This window comes from Ursus maritimus, unplaced genomic scaffold (assembly GCF_017311325.1).
Source record: "Ursus maritimus isolate PB19 unplaced genomic scaffold, ASM1731132v1 scaffold_2, whole genome shotgun sequence".
Taxonomy (NCBI): domain Eukaryota; kingdom Metazoa; phylum Chordata; class Mammalia; order Carnivora; family Ursidae; genus Ursus; species Ursus maritimus.
Window position 1 is genome coordinate 725,123 of NW_024424452.1, and position 20,638 is coordinate 745,760.

Below are 20,638 nucleotides of genomic sequence, written 5' to 3' on the forward strand. Positions count from 1 at the left end.
ATAAATTCTACCCACATTTACAGGAAAGGACTCCCACCAGGTGGGTTCACTGAGGGCCCACCCGAAGCCTGTCCCCAGACAGGCAGGGCAGCACGGCTCCGAAGGACCACCAGCCGGGGACGTGGGGGCACTCCGCTGGGTCCCTCCCGGCTCCGTCCTTCCAGGGCCTAGATGTGGAAGAACCCTCCACACTCAGGGTGCCCAGAGAGATTCTCGGCCAAGCCCCTAGCTCCCCCCTCGGGGCCCACATGGGACCCCAAGGACCCCGAGCTGCAGCCCTGCTGGCCGGGCCCTGAGAAGCTCCAGGCACCCGGCTGGCCTCACCTGGGCCTGGCCCACGGGCCGGGTGGGGGGTCACACACTGCTGGCCCTGTCCACACGAAATCACAGTAAACACCGGTAGGGTCCGGATGCCCGTAGGAAAGGGTCGGGAATCTAACCCGATGGGTCTGGTTCCCAAGTCTGCGCCCGTCACCACTACACCCCTGCCCTGCCAGGTGGGACGCCTGCAGAGCTCGTGGTGGGTGCTGATTCCCCTCACCACCAGGGCACCCAGAGGCCGGGCCGGGGGTACCTCAAACCCGGGCCCCACTTCCTTTCCTGAGAAATGGGGGTGACCCCGCCAGGCTATCAGGAGCAGCTCAAGGGTCTTGCAGGTAAAATGCCAGAAACTGGCTGAGCCAGACGGGTTCTGGAAAATCCCCTCCACCCACACAGCCACGCCCTGCAGGGCGCCCAGACGGCAGCACCCAGGTGTGGGCCTCAGGCCCCACCAACCTGAAGGAGGAGGAGGAGGCTGGGCCCCCCACCCCCGCCCCAGGGACCCCGAGTTCTCACCTCCAGTGCGTCCGGCCGTGCTGCAACTTCCCTCCTTCCCACGGCTGTCCGCCCAGCACCTTGCTTGCTGCAGCTCCGGGCTTTGCACAGCTGTCCCCTCTGTGGAATGCCCTTCCGAAACCTTGTGACTCGAGCGCTCAGCAGCAACACCCGGGTGTTTTCAGGGGCAAAGCCCCTGCCACGTGGGTCTCTTCCACTGGGCTAGGGGGGCCCTTTCTGGATCCCTGACCACCAATTTCTGTAACCCTAGCTGTTGGCGGAGCCTAGCGTACACAGGTGCTCAATAAATGCTTGTGGAATTAATTAAGTGGACCGTCCTGGGCCGCGAGAACACGCAGCCCACGCACCTAGTAGCAGCCTTGGTACCTGGCACTCAGCCCGAATGACCTGGAGACACAGCTGTTAGAGAGCTGTCCTCCCTCGCCACGGCCACACAGCTGTGCAACCGGATGGTCTGCCCACGAGGCAGTGAGCACCCCGTCACAGGAGGTGTGCAAATGGATGCTGGAAAGGGGTGGGGGCCTTCGGGCTGCTTTGGCTCTGGGGTTTGCATAGGGGCATGGACGGCATCCCCAGGAGACAGGCCCCGCTGCAAGGGGCCCCTCTCGGGGACGGGGTTCCCGCTGCCTCATGTCGGGGCAGGTGGTGCGGAGCAAGCCCAGCCACTTCTGATGCCAGCAGCCCCCCCTCCCCTCACAGCTCCTTTCCACGGGGCGCCTCCTCCCCTCCCAGTTGGGGCACCGGGCTTCAGGAGACCGGAGTGCAGCACAGTCGGGGCTCGTAAACCCGGCCAGCCCACCCTGCCCCGCCCTGCACAGGCCAGGCCTCCCGCTCCAGGTGACCCCCGCGCTCAAAAAGCCACCAGGGAGCACTTTGTCACTGAGGGCAAGCTTGCCATTGGACACTTCACAGGGGACACTCGGAAGGCCCTGGGATTTGAGGCATTTGCTGTGCGGACCCTCAGGGGCCACTCCCAGGGCCTCCACGGACCTCCTACTCCATGGGCCCTGCTGAGGGAGGCTCGGAGCTCCCCTGAGAGCTCGGGTCCGGGTTCCAAGGCCCCATGAGCCCCGGTTCTGATGGGAAGACTGAGGCAGAAGGCAGAGGCCTGCAGGAGGGGCAGACTGGCCACCACGGTGTGTCCTCTCCAGCAGGCAAGGGACAAAGATGCCCCAAGCACGAGGCCTAGATGCCAGCCCCCCAGACAGCCCCGGACCCCTGGCTCCCTGCCATAGACGCGACCCCACATTCCACGCACGCCTGTCACTTTAAGCTGCCTGGCTGTCCCCTGCAAACTGCTCGGTTCACATTCTAGGGGTGGGGGGGTGAGGCGCAGGCACGCCCTCCCAGCGGCCTATAAGGCACAGGGTGGGGAGCTGGGGCCTCGCCGCCTACCGTCCTCATGGCCCTGCTGCTCCTGGGGATCCTGCTGCTCCTGGGGCTCTGGGGGCTGCTCCGAACCTGGACCCGCACCCCCTCCCCAGCCCCTCGCTGGCCCCCTGGGCCACGCCCACTGCCGCTCATTGGAAACCTGCACTTGCTGCACGTGTCACAGCAGGACCGGTCACTGATGGAGGTAGGTCAGGGCCGGCGGGTCCTGGGCACCCCAGCCCAACTCAGGGGGAGCTGAGCCTGTGTTCCAGGACCCCCGTGGGGTAGGAGTTCTGTGTCCCAGCCTGGCACTGGCCTGGCAGAGGACACAACAGGCCCAACTGCCCACCCTGCCTTGAGGAAGAGAAAGATGTCCCACCCTACAGATGGGCCGTTTAAGGAGCAAGGGGCCAGGAGTGTCAGGCCACGAGGGCTTCCTGGAACAGGCAGCATTTGATGAGCGCCTACAGAAGAGCCGAGCCTGGGGGCAGCGGAGGGGAGGAGGCAGGTGCTCCCGGAGTGTAGGACCACGCGGCAGAGGTCCCGAGAGGGAAGGAACCCGGACTAGCACACAGATGTGCCTGCGGTGGAGGGCGCCTGCCGGGTGTGGCTGCTCCCAGCCTGAGTTGGAGGCTACACGATCTTGGCCCCATGTTGCAGGCAGGCCGCCCTGCCCTGCAGCCAGGAATGGCCGGCCCAGAGCGTGAAGCAGAGGTGCAGGCCTGGTCACCCGCCCCACAAGGCCTGCACAGCCAGCCCTGCCCCAACCACGGCTCCGGCGACCACGCCACTGTCCTTTTCCAGAAGCATTGCTGCTTCCTGGTGGCCCCCCAGGCCCTGCGTGTGGGTGGACCCTCAGGGGAACTGCTGCAGGAAGCACCCTGGGCACCAGGGTTCTCAGGCCGTGCCCGGTGTCGCACCCAGGGGCCACCGTCCAGTGTGTGGAGTGGAGCGGGTGTGGACAGGAAGGGCAGGTCTGGCTCCGTCCCTCAGTGCACATGATGGACAGCAGTGCACGTCTTGCCTCCGGGCCTCAGTTTCCCCATGTGTAAAGGCACGGAAGGGGGATGGGCACACGCAGAGGAACCAGAGGCTAGCCCTTGCCGTGCAGTCTAGTTCTGTGTCTCCAGGCTGGGCACAGGGGTTCGTGTGAGGTCTGGGCACCCCCTGCTCCTGTCCGTCTGGGCTTCAATGCTGAGGGCATCTGAGCGGGGACAGGGCCTCTGTTCCCTGTGCAGACCTCTGGGCTTCTAGCACAGGCCACCCCACAGACAACCCTCCTACCGCCCGCCTCCTCGTCTTGGGGTTCCCAGGAGCCCTCTCTGCTGTTTCCCGGAAAAGAAAACCACGACGGTGACACTCAGCACCAAGGGTAGCCCCCGGCCTTCCTCGTGGATGGGGAGGGGGCTCGGCGGAATCCAGCAGGACACTGCCCCGGGACGCGGCTCCAGCCAAACACACCTTCTGCTTTTGGGCTCCTGGGCCTTTGCTCACGCACACCCACAGCTGTCCCGGTTTCTACAGACTCTGCCTGGGCCACCCCTGGCTCTGAATCTACCCCGCGCCCACTCTACGCGGGTACAGCCCCGGGGGACTCACAGGGGGCCTGGGGGTGGGGCCGCTGGCTGATTCCTGCCTGTCCCCACCAGCTCTCAGAACGGTACGGGCCAGTGTTCACTGTCCACTTGGGGCGCCAGAAGACGGTGGTGCTGGCTGGCTACGAGGCAGTGAGGGAGGCCCTGATGGGCACCGGGCCGGAGCTGGCTGACCGGCCCCCCATCGCCATCTTCCAGCTCATCCAGGGAGGTGGGGGTAGGTGTGCGGTGCAGGGTAGGGAGGGGGCAGAGGCCAGCTGAGCATAGGAGTCCCTGGACCCCAGGAGGGGGGGTCTGCCTCTCTGAGCAGCAGGGGAGTGTGCCCAGCTTGGCTCCTGGGGACACAGTGTCCACATGGCCGGGGACCATGACACCCCAAGAGTGGGAGAGGCTCGCCAAGGCCAGCCCTTGGGAGAAGAGGCTCAGGGGTGGGGGTGAGGCCCTCCTCAGGCCCCCCGACCTTGCTCCCTGCCTGCATCACCCGGGGTTGCTCATGGGAAGCTCGTCTGGCCTGCAGGCATCTTCTTCTCGTCGGGGGCGCGCTGGAGGGCCGCCCGCCAGTTCACCGTGCGCACCCTCCACGGCCTGGGCGTGGGGAGGGGGCCTGTGGCCGACAAGGTCCTGCAGGAGCTGAGGTGCCTCACGGGGCAGCTGGACTGCTACGGAGGTGAGTGGGGGCCGGGACACCCCCTTTGGGGGTCCCCTCACCCCCTGAGGCCTATCTCCCTCCCACTCCAGGCCAGCCCTTCCCCCTGGCCCTGCTGGGCTGGGCCCCCTCCAACATCACGTTCACGCTGCTCTTTGGCCGGCGGTTCGAATACCAGGATCCCGTGTTCGTGTCCCTGCTGAGCCTTATTGATGAGGTCATGGTCCTCTTGGGGACCCCCAGCCTACAGGTGAGAGGTGGCTACTCCCGGCCTCGGGGTGGGGGGTGGTCTCAGCACTGTGCCTGCCCAAGAGAGGTGAGCTGCCAGCTTGCAAAAGCAGTACTGCATTCAGAGCCAGGGGGCCCGAGGTATGGCCTGCTGCTGACACGGATTGGTCATGGGACCCCAGGCCAGTCCCTGCGCCCTCTGGGCAATGAGGGGGGTGTAGGGCAGGGTGCCCGTCTGCCCCCTCCCACACCTGCCCATCAGTAGCAGTGCACCTGCTCGGAGGTAGGGATGGGGACCGAGGATCTCTTCCCTGGATACGGGGCTCGACGTCCCCTGGCCGCCCCAGCCCTTAACCCGAGGGACCCTCCACCCAACATGGGTCCTTCACCGTGTTGCAGGAATGACGTGAAATGGCCCTGGTTTTCAGAACTCCCAGGGGCATGCGCATTTCACTCTCTTCCAAAGCATGACGTGTTCGCCATCGTGACCATTTCTGTGATAGGTCGCTAAGCGCACGCATCCGGTCGTGGCGCGTGTGGTCACGGCTGTGAGGCAGGAGCTGGCCACGGAGTCTCCGGTCCTCATGCTTCAGTCGTAGGAGCCTCTGACGTCCTCTGGTTGGGAGGATCTGGCCTCCTCGCCGAAGCGGGCTGTCCCAGGAGGATGGAGGCCAGAGGGGTCAGAGCAGAATGTTCCGGGCCTCCGTCCCTGTGCCAGCTCCTTCCCGCAGGGGCGCCCTGTGTAATCCGATCTAGGGATCACTAATGCTCTGGGGGACACCCAGCCGTCATTGTGCACCAGGAGAGCCACGGACATCTGTGTGCCGGGCACGTGCTGGCCCCGCAGACAACCTGGTCACAGCGGGGTCAGCTGAAGCTCTGAAGTTTGCGGAGTCTTCTTTGTTTTAATGACTTTAATGAGGGACAACCCCCTCCGCTCTCTGTCCCGCCGGCTCTGGTGGATGGAGAGCAGGCATGATCACAGGTGGTAACCTGTCCAGCGGCGCCCCCTTCCTGACCTGGGACAGAGGATTTTGTGGGAGCTCCCTGGGCTGCTGGTCCTGCCAGGAGGGCCAGGCCCCCCCAGCTTGGCGCCTGGTGCCCTCTTGTGGCCACGGGCAGCACCCACCCAGCAGGTCGGCCTGGAGTCTGGGGCAGCGCCTGGGGACCTACCTGCTGGAGGGTGTGGGGCCCGCTGTGGGGCCTGAACCCCAACCCCACCCGCCGTCTTGCCCTCCACCTCCAGCTCTTCAACATCTATCCCGGGCTTGGGGCCCTCCTCCAGCTGCACCGGCCTGTCCTGCGGAAGATAGAGGCGGTCCGAGCCATCCTGAGGACCCTGCTGGAGGCGCGGCAGCCCCCCACGCCCAGCGGAGGCCCCGTGAAGAGCTACGTGGACGCCCTGATTCAGCAGGGCCAGGTGTGGGCGAGACCCATCCTACCACCTAAGAGGCCTGGGGCATCTGGGGGTCCCACCCCAGGAGGAGCGGGGTTGGGGGGGGTTCCATGCTGCTCTTGCACCACCTCCTCCACCTCCTAGCTGAGGGCCCCTCTGAGCCTCGGTCTCCCCATCTGTGAAATGGGCCTTTGCAGTGCCTGCCTCAAGGGGTGGCTGGTGCTCAGCGGACTTGGATCTGTCTTCTATTCCCTTCCTGAGCCCAGAGCTGGGTTGGGGGTGGGGAGCGGGTGGTCCACGGAGCCCAGCCTCCAGCTGAGTCCCGTCCAACCCACCTCTGCAGGGGAAAGACCCTCAAGGCCTTTTTACCGAGGAAAACATGGTGGCCTGTGCCCTGGACATGGTCATGGCTGGTACAGAGACTACGTCGGCCACGTTGCAGTGGGCTGCCCTCCTGATGGGCAAGCACCCGAGTATTCAAGGTGATCTCCCGGCCTGTCTTCCGAGCACATGGCCACCTGCTGGGTGGGTGGGGGTCCACCAGGGCCTAGGAGATCGAGTCTCCCAGGGATGCTGGTACCTACGCTCTCACCTGCAGGCCGGGTGCAGGAGGAGCTGGACCGTGTCCTGGGGCCTGGGCGGTCCCCCCGGCTGGAGGACCAGCGGTCACTGCCCTACACCAACGCCGTGCTGCACGAGGTCCAGCGGTTCATTACCCTCCTGCCCTACGTGCCACGGTGCATGGCGGCTGACACCCAGCTGGGTGGCTACCTGCTTCCCAAGGTGGGCACCCCCCTCCTGGACTCTGACAGGGTGGTCAGGGCCCTCCCTCCCCCTTCCCTCCCTCCCTCTTTCTGCTCTGGGTCAGGGCAGGTCCGCCTGGGAGTCTCGAGGGCCAGGCTGGCCTCCTGGGGGACGCTGTCTCTCAGTGCACACCCCTAGGGGGGAGGGGGTGCCAGGGCCAGCCCACCTGTTGCCCCACCCACAGGGCACACCTGTGATCCCCCTGCTGAGCTCCGTGCTCCTGGACAAGACGCAGTGGGAAACGCCCCACCAGTTCAACCCAGGTCACTTCCTGGACGCTGAGGGGCGCTTTGTGAAGCGGGCAGCCTTCCTGCCTTTCTCTGCAGGTACCCACAGCCCTCGTGGGTGGGGACAGCACGGGGCCCCTCGCCCCCAAGTGGCCTGGTCACGAGGGACCTCGGAAGCTCAGGCTCAAGCCCGCTGGGCCTCCCCCTGTCCACAGCCCCTGGCAACCCAGCTCTGCCCCTCGGAGCTGGCCCGCATCCCGGTTACTGCAGACCTTGCTCTCAGACCACCCCCACTCCAGGCCCTCCCTCGTCCCCCCTGAGACTCCCCTCTCCCTCCACTCCAGGAAACTGGCCGGGCTCCCTGGCACAGCCCTGCAAAGAGCAGGCCTGGAGCCCCCACCCTGTGCCTCGGTTTCCTCTGCAGGCCGCCGCGTCTGCGTGGGGGAGAGCCTGGCCAGGTCGGAGCTGTTCCTGCTCTTTGCCGGCCTCCTGCACAGATACCACCTGCTGCCCCCGCCCGGCCTCAGCCCCGCTGCCCTGGACACCACGCCCGCCCTGGCCTTCACCATGCGGCCGCCAGCCCAGGCCCTCTGTGCAGTGCCCAGGCCCGGGAGCTCTGACCAAGGAGACCCAGGGAGAGTCTGAGTCACTCCCCCAGATCCCAGCTTGGGGTGCTCTGTGGAGGATGGAGGCAGGAAAAATGGATGGACAGACAGAAAGCCCCTGCTGGGCTCTTTGCTGTGGCCCCCAAAGCCCCTCCTGGGCCTGATTCTGTTCTTTTGGGGGCTCAGCCCCCTTCCAGTTCCCCTTGCCCAGAGGTGTCTCAACCCCTTCTCCTCCGGTCTCCCCAGGGCAGCTGGGGCCCTCTCCCCACCCTCTGCCCTCTGCGCCCAGACCCCTTGGCCATCAGCGCTGCCTCTGTCTGCACCCAGGCCCCCCACCTGTACCTCAGGGTGCCCCTCATGCCCCAGTGGTGAAGCACCCCCTCCCCACGCATGCTTCCCTGAGTTCTCCGGGGCCTCCTCTTCCTACTCCCCCTCCATGCTGCCCCCTTTGCCCACAGGGCCAGCGTTGGCCAGGCATCCACCAGGCACAGAGGTGCCACCTGCAGCTGGGGTGCAGGGAGACAGCAGGTGGCAGGGTGACGTCCACCCAGAGGCCAGCCTGAGACCCGTGTTCCCAGCACACTCACTCTGCACTGTGCCAGGTCCTGGACCGCTGGGTCTCCTGCAGACCCCACCCTGTTCCTGCAGGTTGTGGGCAGCCATGCCCAGGAGGCGCTCTGCCCGGGGAGCCAGGACCAGGCGAGGGACAGCTGCCACCCAGAGTATCGGGGACCCTGCAGGGGGGACAGCAGAGCTTGAGCAGGAAGGATGAGCGGGAGTTTGCAGGGAGGACACTGAGGGCCCCTCACACTTGACCCCATCAACTTCACAGGACCCTGAAGCAAATGGGGACACAGACCCCAAGGCCCAGCTTCCGTTCTCCCCCACACCCAAGACGTAGCAAGGCCTCTAGGAGACAGCCTCTGGGCAGGGGGCTGTTGTGACAGGGCCCAGAAGACCAGGTCAGGGGTGCACCACGGGGGGCCCTCCAGCATGGGCTTCCACGGGCCACCCCCACACTGACACGCTTCCCGTTATCTGGTGTCCTGTCCTGTATCTGGCGACCCATTGGTGACCTGGGAGCCTGGCGGGGTAGGATTGGCCCTGTCCTGGCCACATGGTGGCCCTGGGCCACCCCAGCCATCCTCCCCTGGCCCATGCTGTGGGTGGGGGGCGCAGGGACCTGACAGAAGTGAGGCAGCCTCTCGACCAGCTGCCAGACCCCAGACCCTTTTCTCTGGTCCCTTCTGACCCCCCATATCCCTCGTCTGCCCCTCGACCCTTCCCAAAACTGAAGCCTTGGCTTTTTAAATTCAAAAGCCTATCTGTGTAGAAGGAAAAATCCCGTCTGAGGCAGGGCTGGCGGAGAGGTGGAGGGCCGGCTGAGGCCGTGACACGAGTTAGTAATGCTTGTGAAGCCTGCGTCCGTCCCCGGGGAGAACAGGCCATGGTTTCCGCCCGCCGAAGGGAGGACAGGGCAGGGGGTGCAGATGAAGTGACTGTTCACAGCTGGGGGAGGGTGGACAGGTCCCACTGAAGGCCGGGTTCTTCAGTCGAGCGAGGTGTTGGTGACATTGGGGGAGGTTCCCAGAGAGCGTAAACCCGGGACATTTCCTGGGGCAGCTGCAAAAGGGGGTCCCCGGGGGTGGCGTCCACGCGGAGTGCTCCCCAGGGGAGAAAGGATAAGGGTCGGGGCGCGTCCACATCCGGGAACAGTGTCCAGGGTGAAAATGAAGCTGTCGGGGCCGTACCCATCAACACACAAACCTCAAACACCGGGGGTGGGGGTGGGGGTGGGGGCGAGTCTCTTCGCGACCTTGGTCAGGGCAGTGGCCACAGATGCTTCTGGATGTGCCGCTGCCCGTGCTGGGCCCCTGTGGGGGAAGGGAAGGGGGTATTCTGGGGAGGATGATGCTGGACCGTGTCCACACACTTTGCTTCTGGGAAAAGCTGGGTGGTGGGTGAGGAGTGTGTTCTGTCGTTGCATTCCTTCTGTCTGTCCGTCTGCAACATCTGACACTGAAGGAAGAGTTGCCTGCAGGGCTGGGCCGCTTTACTGTCCGAGGTCACACGGTGCAAACAGCAGGGATCCGACCTAAGTTCATCTCCGTGAATGAACTGCGAGCATCCTTCTGACAACACAGAACATTCCGGAATGGCCACGGAAGCTCTTTCAAGAAGCTATGGGTGGGAGAGACTCAGCTGCTTGGGGCGGGCTTGCTGGGAGGAACAGGGGAAATGCGAGCGTTTGAGGGTTTCCTGTCTTTGTGGTAAATCCAGTGCTGCCCAGACCCTGTTTCCAGAAGCCACTCCTCACATAGGAGCATGGTCCGCGGCACCTCCCAGGTGGGTCGCTTCGGGCAGGGGCGGGATGCAGAACCTGAGCCCTGTGTTTCCTGACTTACGAGAACAGGCGTCAAAATGAACCACTTTCTGGGTGACTCCAGTTCTCTCCAAAGACGCCAATAGGGTTAGCTGATGTTTTAATTTGCCAAGAACAAATCTGAGAAGCTTTTCGGCCAGGTGGGAAGGTGTCCATCCTGCTGGAAAGCTCTCCACGCACACGCTGCTCTGGGCCCCTCCCCCAGGCGGGGGCTCTGGCGGAGGACGCGGAGGATGGAGGGTGGAGGACACGCCGCAGCTCTGGCTGGGTGTCAGGCGGGAGATCCCCACGGTGACCTCGATGCCCTCCTGGTCCATGACAGGAGCCTGAGCTTCCCGGGGCCCCAACACCAGGTGCCCCCGGCTCGGCTCCCTCAGGCCTGTGGGCTGGTGGGGGGCCCCTGCTACTCCAGGGCCAGATGCAGATCTGAGGTGGGCTGGGCGCAGGGCTGGTATGCGTGGGACCCTCGCCCAGACTGGTCCAGGGCTCGGGAAGGAGCAGGGCCGCGGGCAATGCTCCACCTCTGCAGGGAACCCCTGCGCCCCCCATTTTCAGGCTCCCTCACCCCCGCCGAGAACTCGCTAGGTGCTGGGACCTGGGGGCGGGGCCCAGGAGTGCCCAGGCCTACGCGTGGGGAGTATCTGGAGAATGTTGTTCCCTTCCTCCCCCCGTTTATGGAGTTGACACAGAATAAGCGTATCATACACTGAAAGAGCACGATGGGCCGAGTCTGATGTCGGACCCTCGAGATCATTGGCACAACTACGAACACACCCCTCTCCCAGGCCGCCCTGGACTCCACCCACCAGGCCCAGCTCAGCGATCACATGGAGACCTGGGCCTGGGGCTGCCTTCCCCTCTGCAAAGGGGGCTCGCCCACCCACCCGCCCACCCACCGGCTCCTGCCCCCACCAGATGCACAGAGACCTGCCCTGCAATGGGGGCGTGTGGCAAGGGCTCCACCATGTGGCAGACGGCTCGCCTGTCACCTCTGCCTCAAACCTGGTTGTTTTGCTCCATATTTTTCCTGTGGTAAAACATACATAAAATTGACCATCTTAACCAATTTCCGCGTATAATTCAGGGGCACCGAGCACATCCACGTGGCTGTGCAGCCGTCCCCCCATCCGGCTCCAGAACCTTCCATCCCCTGCACAGAGACCCTGTCCCCGTGACGCACGGACCTGCACCCGCTCCCCCAGCCCCGGCCCTGCCCCCGCCGTCTACTCTGTATGTCTGTGAGTCTGACGACTCCGGGACCTCATGTGAGCGGGGTCCCCGTGCGTGTCCTTCTGTGTCTGGCTGGTGTCCCTCTGCCGCTCGTCCCCGTGGGGCAGGGGTCCGGTTCCTTCCTTTAGAAGGCCGGTCATACTCCATGGTGTGGATGGACCACCCTGTGTTCATCCATCATCCGTGATGGACACTTTCAAGTTTGGGGTTCTGTTTCTTACGGCTGCACCTCTAGAGAGCTCAGCCTCCAGGCTGCACAGCCTTGGGGAGAAGCCTCTGCAGACATGCATTAGGGGTCCCTAGACGTTGTGGGTCAGGAGGGGGCAGACGGCCTCCCTGAATGTCGGTTCCCATGGCTGCAGCACCTGAGTCTTGGCTGTGAGGGAAGGAGCCTCTGGGGGCTGGCGGGCAGCTCTTGGCCCGAGATGAGGCTGTGGTCCAGGGCGGCAGGGATGCCCACCCTCAGAGCCAGACGCACAAGGGGCTGAGAGTGCGTCCTGGGGGCAGGGGTCCTTGTTCTGTGGCCACCTGACGTCCCGAAGCCCCTCTGGCCGTAAGTGTCCCACCTGCCGCTGGGCAGGGCATCACCCGTCAGGGACATTCCTGCTGGCTTAGTGCTGGTTTATCTGAGCACAGACACAGCTTTCCTGCGGGCCCTGGGTGGGAAAGCGTGGCAAGGGGCCACTCGGTAGCTAGTCCCCACTTCTCTGCAGGAGGTCAGGAGAGACCGAGCCATGCTTCCCCGGACGTAAGGGAAGCCTGCTGAGGAAGGCTGCTTCTTCGGAGAGGGGGGCGGGGGCCGCGGACGGCTGTTGGTGGTGCTGATGGGCCTGCTGGCTCTGACACCCCCAGCCCAAAGTCCCAGCCCCCCATCGCCCATTCTGACATCCTAACAGTGCTTGAGACGTCTACACTACAGACACGCAGAACTTCGTGAAGAACAGACATTCAGGCGACAACAAACCCGTCTTACCGTTTTCTTTCCAGAGCCCAGTGCTTTGCAGCGAGCTCTGCCCCGCGAGGCTTCTCTGCGCTTGCTGGAGTGTCACAAACAAGCAGCTTGAGCGTGTGTCCCAGCTTGTGTAGCCACAGGCCACAGGCCACGGTGGCGCCCCCTGCCCCGGGCATTCTCTCCCTGCAGATGAGCTGACCCGCCGTCTCCAGGAAGTCCTTTGAGTGGCATCGACAGTGTGCCCTTGTGGTCCATCGTCCCCTGTCCAGCGCCACTTTGTGGCCGTACCAAGCTTCTTCCCTTTGACTGGGGAGTGCTGTTCACTTCGGTTTCCTGTTCGGCTGCTGACGGACATCTGGGTTGTTTCCAGTGTGGGGGGTGTTGGCGGGAAATCACCGGCCACCGTCAAGACATTTCCTGGCCCGGTGGCCCCACACAGACAGCCCCAAGGCACCCCTCACTGTGGCTTGGCCCCGGGGCTCAGGCCCTCCCAGATCACTGCCCTTGGGGCCTCATCAGAGGGCCATCTCCGACTGGCACCCCCGGCAACGGAGGCTGGTCCCACACCCAGTTAACGCCTCTAGACAGCTCTGTCCAGATGACGCGTCTGTGTCCACTCTCTGCACCTTCCGCCAGGGGGACCTCGAGGGAATAGCACTTCATGCTCCGACCAGAGCTCTTAGGGAGGAAAGAGCCCCCCCCAGTCTGGTATTGGGGAGTGCCCTGCTCTCTCCACCGTATCCAGTAAGAGACAATGAGGACTTGGGACCCATCACATTTTCCTTTTCAGCTTGGCTTCCAGGAAACCCAGCGCTACGGTTCTTATAACCTTGATTCCTTAAAAAGAATCTGCCCTTTCTTTGCATCTATGGGTCTTCCTTTGTACGTCCAGTTCTCAGTGTCGTTTTCAGGATGGCTCCATGCTTGGTCACGGTACGGCTGGCACCCTGACTGTCCATGTCCCCAGATCATTTTCAGGATGGCTCCGTGCTTGGTCACGGTACGGCTGGCACCCTGACTGTCCATGTCCCCAGATCATTTTAAGGATGGCTCCGTGCTTGGTCACGGTACGGCTGGCACCCTGACTGTCCACGTCCCCAGATTATCTGTGGGGCCGTGATGCCCACACACTGGTCTGCTGATGGGCTCACAGACCTGCACCGACGCGTGGTTCCGAAGTGCTTCCCTGTTCGAGTTCTCACCTGAGGGATACCAGGGAGTCAGGACTTCTCATCTGTCTCCAAAGCCACCTGGGCCAAAGAGGGGTTGGGCCCACCCAGAACTGGACGCGTGCTTGTGAGTGTGATTGGGATTTCAGCTGCACCAGTGGGTGGGGGACAGAGCCAAATGCCCCCAGGGAGAGGCGGAGCATGTCCCCTTTCCATGGCGGTGCCACCGAGGTGTGGGTGTTGGGTGGGAGGTGGGGCAGCATGACCTTCAGAGCCCAGGAGTCTGGATTATGGGTGAGAAGAGGGGGGCCCCACGGACCAGCCCAGGCCCCTTTGGACGAGTGGGCCGCCCCAGGCCCAGGCACCCCGAAGCCCTACCCCGTCATTCAGAAGCACCCCTTGGCACGGGTGCTCCATGGTAAGGGAAGCTGAAGTCACAGCAGAAGCTGAGGCTGGGGACGGTGCTGGGAAGGAACACCTCAGGGAGCACAGCCGGCCCCAGGCCTTCTCCTGGAATCGGGGGTATACACACAGGCCTGGAGCCTGTGACTCCATTAGCACCGTGGTGCACAATATCAGCAGGTCGCCTCCACAGCTTTGTGGCGTTCTGGTTACCTACTGCACACGCCCCAGCAACAGGGTTTACAGACCTGCAACGTGAGCAAGACTCAGCGGGGACAGCTCACCTCTGCGTCACTCAGTGTCACCTGGGGCGGCTGCCGTCTGAAGACTCGCCATCACCTGAGCACCCCTCATGGCCCCCCACGTGGCCTCCCCAGGTGACGGGGGCTTCCCACATCACGGTGGCCAAGTCCCAGGGGCACGTGTCCCAAGGGCGCCAGCTGCCTCCTCCTCTTGCCCGCGCCCCAGGGGTCACACGGTGTCTCATCTGCTTCATCCCATGCTGGAAGCTGACCCACGTCCCAGGGACGGAGCGTCAAAGCCTCGGGGGATAAGTTTTAAGACCACCGCATATATCCGCCACCCTGTGATTCTCCACAGGTCCCTAGAAGCGATGTCGTCCTGAAGGGCCTGCCGACTTTTCCCACCGCGGCGTGGGCTGCCGCGCTGAGTGACTTCCAGGGGGTCGACCTGCGCGCTCTTCGGGGAACAGGGCGAGCGTGTCCTGTGTCTGTGCACACAGCAGGGACGGCTGTGGGAGGGCAGCCAGTGTGATCACTGTCGACACCTGCCAACGGCAGGCCCGCAGAGCCAGTGCTCAGAGCCAACAGGCAGGAGCGCCACACGGGGAGCTTGCCGGGATGCCACCCCGGGAGCCTTGGCTCCGGCCCGACACACGCTCACTCTCAGGACAAGCTCTTCGCAGTTGGGACCGGCAAACGAGAACGGGATGCACAGAATAGGGCCACAGACGACACGGGCCTGTTTTATTGAAAATGCAGCCATGTTTTCCCTGGGACTGGTCAGCAAGGCCCCAGCAGGGAGGTGGGGTGTGGGCGAGCCACAGCCCGGACCTGCCAGGGAACATAGGCAGGTGACCTGGATGCCGGTGGCCGGCACCGGAGGGGCTACCCTCACCCCCAACTGGGACAGACCACAGCTGGAGGGAAGGGCTGGCTCTGGTCAATCTCTAAGATGTTCCCAGTAAAAAAATAGACCTTTCCCTCAATAAGCAACCTCCCTGGGGGCTAGAGGGCCACTGGGAGGCCAGGAGGGCATCTCTAGGTTATGCCGGGGTGGCTACTTTCTGCTGTAAAGGGACGAAAACAGGTCATCATCTATACACTGTCTGGCCAAACAGAGTCAGTCCCCCCAAGGGTCAGGCACCAGCAGGCACGGGGACTCAGCGCCTGGAAGCCCTGGGGCCCGCTGGCCGCTGACCTGCTGGTAATCCCGCCTGCCCCTCGTTGGGGCCCCACTGCTGAGCGGTGGCGGCCGGCTGTGTCCTAAGCGGCAGCGGTGGCCCGCTGGACACCCGCTAGGAGAGCAGCTGCAGCACCTGCCGGATGCGCTGGGTCTTCCCCGGCGGAAGGGGGTCCGCGCCGCTGGCCTCGTCCAGCTCCTGCATCAGGGCTTCCGCCTTCTGCACTGTCACCTCCCGGGCGCGGCCCCTGAGCCCCTCCAGGTAGGCCAGCAGGGTGGAGAAGAGCTCATCGGGAACCTGGGAGGGCAAGAGGACGAGGGTGTCAGGGGCCGGGTGGGGTGGCGTGGGGCACGTGGACACTGAGCGGTGAGGAAACGAGGTGCTGCTCCCAGTGTGGGCCCCAGCCTTCAGGCAGGGCTCCCGGCCCCGCAGCTGGCATCTCAGGCCGCACCCCTGCATCTGCAAGAGGACCCCCACGCCACACACCTGCTCCCGCTCTGTCCCCGTGCTGCAGGACCACAGGACTGGGGGAGGCAGGGAGGAGGGGCCAGCCTCCTGCAGCGACCCTTTCCCAGTCCTGGGCTGTTCCCTCCAAGGGCTTCAGGCTCGGCAGCCGTGGGTTCTCAACCCCCCCGAAATGCCACTAAGTAAACAGGAGACAGGTATGTTTGTGAGGAGAGATCTAGGGTAAAGAACAGAGGTGTGAGGGAGATGATGCTGATATGACCGAGTTCTGCTGCCGTCACCCCAGACTCCAGGCCCGGCTGGTCCGTCCAGAGCCAAGAGTGAAGGAACGGCCGGGTCCACTCAAGAAGCAGTCAGTGACTCCCACCTCTCGACTCCGACACCACAGCAGTGGGGCAGAGCACTGGCACAGACACCCAGGGCAAGGGACAGAGCGGGGCCCAGGCGGTGACCCCTCCACCCACGGTCAGCCGGTTCTGTCAAGGGCGCCGAGGCCACTCAACGGGGAAAGACCCGTTGCTCCAACGGATGCTGCTGGGCCCACGGGATGTCTCCATGCGGAAGCAGGAAGCTGGACCCCTACCTCCCACCATCTTCAGACGTCAGCGCAGAACGGGGCAAAGACCTGCGAGTGTGAGTTAAAGCTATAAACTCTTAGAAGAAGCATCGCAGAAAACCCTCGTGACCTGCGATTAAGCAACAATTTCTTAGACGGGACACCAAGAGCACGAGCAGCTAAATAAACCCCAGATAAATGGATTTCATCCCAACGTTCTCGTGTGCGGTTATAGCTCAACTTCGAGCACACGGCAGTCATCCGCTAAGAGCAGCCCCCGGCCACTGACACAGCAGGCGCAAGGGCTCCAGTGTGGTGGGCTGTGCACAGGGGGAGGGTACGAGAGTTCATGGGCTGGGGGGGGGGAGCCTTCCCCACCGCACCCCACGGGCTGCCCCCTGCTTCCTCCCACGGGATGCCCCCAGCACAGGCTGTCCCCCCACCTCCACAGGCTGTCCCCCCACCTCCGGTTTCCTGTGTTGGCAGCCAAGCCTGTGTCCTGCAGCAAGACTAGAAGAGTCTATTCTGAATCTGAGGACGCAGGAGAGAAGACCCATGATCCCGAGCCCAGCCCATCAACCCACACGGAACCCACAGGCAGGTGCACAGGCCACTGGGCGCGTGCAGCCTTGGCACCCCCACAGGGCACCACATCGGAGCAAAGTCTCTGATTCCAAAGTCGGAGGCCAAGCAAACAAACCAGAGACAACCTGGATAAAATAAAGGTTGTACAGAGAGAAGATGTCCAAACTGCACTGTTGCCATCCTTGGAGAAATTCGGCGATGCGATCCATCCGTAACGGGAACAAGGCGCTCCAAGAGGCACACCGCGGAGGGAAGCTGTGTCCTCATCCACAGGTGCCAGCGCCGTCCTTGCTGACCGCAGCCACGCTGGGCTGGTGGGCATTCCCCCGGCGCAGCGACGTGGGGCTCCGCTGCAGGTGCTCCCGGCCACCCGAACCGTCTGCTCTGCAGAAGCGTCTACGTGGACCCTCTGTCCACGCTGAAATGCGGCTGTCCCGTTACCGAGCTAGGAAGGTTCTCCATGCGTGGCAGCCTGGCCGCGGGACTTTCTCCCATGCCGTGGGTGGCTGTCTCACTCCCGTCTGTCCATCTGTGTCACTGTGCTCGTGCAGCCGTGATTAAGGCACCTGTGCCCGACCCGAGGTCATGACGGGACAGCGTCAGCCCTGACATCGCGGCTCTCACTTTAACTTTTGTTAGCGGTTGGGTGGGGTCACCTTCGTTCTCTGACGTGTGGACGCCCAGTTGGCCCAGCGCGGCTTGTTGGGGACATACCCTTCCCCATCGACTGGCCTTGGCTCCCTCCTCCTCGGTGCGTCCTGAACGTGAGGGGCACTGCCAGGCTTTCCCTCCAGCTCCCTTGTCAGTCCACCCCGCGGTTAGACCGGGCTTCTGGATCTGTCTCATCCCCTGAAACCAAATCTTGTATCCTACTCCTGGAAGGAAGCACTTCTGAACACAGTGGGGCGTGTGCACACCCACGCACGCGCACACGTGCACACGCACTCACCCATGCCCTACGCAGGCAGGTGGCCGCTGTGAGGTCGGGCCTGTGTTTGCCTCTGCCTTGGGGGCTCAAAGCGAGGCCCCCGGGGGAGGCAGATGCCAGCCTGGTTCCTTCTACTCAGTGCGCTAGGAAGACTGGACACGTGTGGGACCGCAGAACAGTTCTGCCTCCTGTCATGGCCTCTGCTGTCCCGGCAGGCAGCACCGGAGGGCCGTTACTACAACGGTCCCGCCAAGGAGCGTCCCGGCACTGTGCTGGGGGGTCACAGAGAGGCCCGAGTGTGGGCCACACAAGAGCCCGCAGAGGAGGGCCTGTCCAGGGTGGCGGAGCTGCTCTGGAGGGAGCCCGTGGGCAGGACAGTGGGAGGGCCACAAAGGGAAGTGTGAGGAGCACGGCTGACAGTGGGGCTGGGAGACAGCTGGACATAGGCCAGGATGCAGAGGCACCACTGTCCACAGAGTCTGGGGTCCAGAGCACCAAAGGATCCCCCAGCTTGCGCCCTGGGCTCCCATCCTGCCCCTGTTGTCCCCGCCCCACCCCGCTGAGCCACGCAGGCCTCAGGAGTGTCTGCTGAAGGAGGGCTAGGCCTCTTGTCAGGATGACACACCAACAGCCAGCTTGGCCCTCTCCTCCCTTCCCGGCATCTGAGACGCCCCACCTGCCCCCCCAGGTCATAGTCAACCACTTGCGGCTCAGGGTTCTCCTCCACCCCACTGCCCGTGCTGGACCCCATATGAGCTCTGACCCTGACCTCAACAGGCTCACCACTGATCTGTCGATCCATCCTTCCATCCACTGGTTACTGCAGGCTCTCTGGAAAGCCCCTGGACACCACCAGTCCCCCAGCTGGGTTTTCAGATACACGTGCCCCATTTTCCAGGGCAGCCCAGGGAGACCTGAAGGGTCAGTGAGAGCTGACAAGCCTGGTCTTCATGGGGTTTGCGTTCCAGCAGGGCAGACGGGTAAGGAACTGGCAGGATGCTGGGAAGCAGCAAGGTGCCATGTCCACGCGCTGCGGGGAGGACGGTCCATTCAATGGACGGCGCACGTCCACACGCACAGGAACCCTAACTCACCACATACAAGCTTAACCCCAATCGGCCAAAGCCCTAAATGTAAGAACAAAACTAAAAAACTTACAAGAAAACAGACGTAATTTTCCTGACTTCAGGTTAGGCAATGATTTCTTAGTCATGACACGAAAAACGCAAACAACAAAAGAAAAAATAGAAAAATCAATCTTCATCAAAATGACAACATGTCCCTAGCACAGCTCCCATGGCTGTGACGACTAGGTGGCCTCAAGGGGACGGGGCATGACCGGGAAGCAAGGGCCATCTGGACGCAGCAGTGGTTCCTGGGGCACCCTGGCCATCTCCCCCCAGGAAGCGGCTGCAGCGCCGGGAGCAGGCAGGGGGGTCGGCGGCACCGAGGCCCGTGTGCATAGCTCCCCGCTGGCTCCCCGTGTGTGATACCTGCTCCCGAGAGTGCTGGGGACCGTGCGTCCCCTGGGTCTGAGCTCCTGGGCACAGAAGTCCGGTGATGAGGGGGTGGGGGTGTGCTCCCAGCTGCGGCGAGTGGGGAGCTGGCACAGGGCTGTGCAGGACAGTGGGGTCACGGGGAAGGTATGTGGCGTTTTTGTCCCAGAGGGGGCTCTGCCGTGGGCCACACCACCGGCCCATGACTCCTACAGCAACCCTGGCCCGTGTGGACAGCTGCCCTCCCCCCCCATCGTGCCACACCCACAGCCTCGTTTCAGACTGTGGTTCTCAGGTGCTCCCTCTATGGAGGTCCCCCTGCCCCGTCACGTGCACAGGGGCACTCTTGACCTCCGTGCCGCGGACCCACCACCGTTGTCATGAAAACTACTTGTCAAAACAAATGACGGGAGCAAGGGATGACGACCTGTGAGAAAACCCACACTGATACACAATCCACACCTGCCCCCAGCGTGCACACACCTGTCCCCGGCATGTCTACACACCTGCCCCCCGCAGCGTGCACACACCTCCCCCCCAGCATGTCTACACACCTGCCCCCCCAGCGTGCACACACCTCCCCCCCAGCATGTCTACACACCTGTCCCCGCTGCGTGCACACACCTCCCCCCAGCATGTCTACACACCTGCCCCCAGCATGTCTACACACCTGCCCCCAGCATGTCTACACACCTCCCCCCAGCATGTCTACACACCTGCCCCCAGCATGTCTACACACCTCCCCCCAGCATGTCTACACACCTCCCCCCAGCATGTCTACACACCTGCCCCCAGCATGTCTACACACCTGTCCCCAGCATGTCTACACACCTGCCCCCCGCAGCGTGCACACACCTCCCCCCGGCATGTCTACACACCTGCCCCCGGCATGTCTACACACCTGTCCCCGGCATGTCTACACACCTCCCCCCGGCATGTCTACACACCTGTCCCCGCTGTGTGCACACTCCCCACATGTCTACACATCCCCAGCATGTCTACACACCTGTCCCCGCTGCGTGCACACACCTCCCCCCAGCATGTCTACACACCTCCCCCCAGCATGTCTACACACCTGTCCCCAGCATGTCTACACACCTGCCCCCCGCAGCGTGCACACACCTCCCCCCGGCATGTCTACACCTCCCGGCATGTCTACACACCTCCCCCGCATGTCTACACACTGTCCCAGCTGCGTGCCCTCCCCCAGCATGTCTACACACCTCCCCCCAGCATGTCTACACACCTCCCCCCAGCATGTCTACACACCTGCCCCCCCCAGCGTGCACACACCTCCCCCCCAGCATGTCTACACACCTGCCTCCCCCCCAGCGTGCACA

At 63.6% G+C, this 20,638-nt stretch overlaps 2 protein-coding genes across 3 annotated transcripts in view; one reads left to right on the top strand and one right to left on the bottom strand.

The window, feature by feature from the left end:
- Positions 1-2,239: 2,239 nt before the first annotated feature.
- On the top strand, positions 2,240-7,749 carry LOC103670060 (cytochrome P450 2W1). The gene is made up of 9 exons (XM_040634615.1): positions 2,240-2,413; positions 3,858-4,020; positions 4,321-4,470; positions 4,542-4,699; positions 5,924-6,097; positions 6,417-6,555; positions 6,672-6,856; positions 7,062-7,203; positions 7,529-7,749. The coding sequence occupies exons 1-9, from the start codon at positions 2,240-2,242 to the stop codon at positions 7,747-7,749; spliced, it is 1,506 nt and encodes a 501-aa protein (XP_040490549.1).
- A 7,055-nt stretch (positions 7,750-14,804) lies between these two features.
- The window catches only part of CUNH7orf50 (chromosome unknown C7orf50 homolog), a 119,284-nt gene continuing 113,450 nt past the window's right edge, over positions 14,805-20,638 (bottom strand). For both annotated transcript variants that reach the window (XM_008698453.2, XM_040634655.1), the window contains one exon: positions 14,805-15,565. In XM_008698453.2, coding sequence (XP_008696675.2) covers positions 15,383-15,565 — 183 coding nt within the window. In that variant the 3' untranslated portion in view covers positions 14,805-15,382. The remainder of the gene's footprint in view (positions 15,566-20,638) is intronic.

Excerpts from the sequence above, each read along its gene's own strand:
- LOC103670060 (XM_040634615.1), top strand. The coding sequence starts at position 2,240 with ATGGCCCTGCTGCTCCTGGGGATCCTGCTGCTCCTGGGGCTCTGGGGG. Across the intron at positions 4,700-5,923 it reads TGGGGACCCCCAGCCTACAG|CTCTTCAACATCTATCCCGG; the intron begins GTGAGAGGTGGC and ends CTCCACCTCCAG. Across the intron at positions 6,857-7,061 it reads GTGGCTACCTGCTTCCCAAG|GGCACACCTGTGATCCCCCT; the intron begins GTGGGCACCCCC and ends CCCCACCCACAG.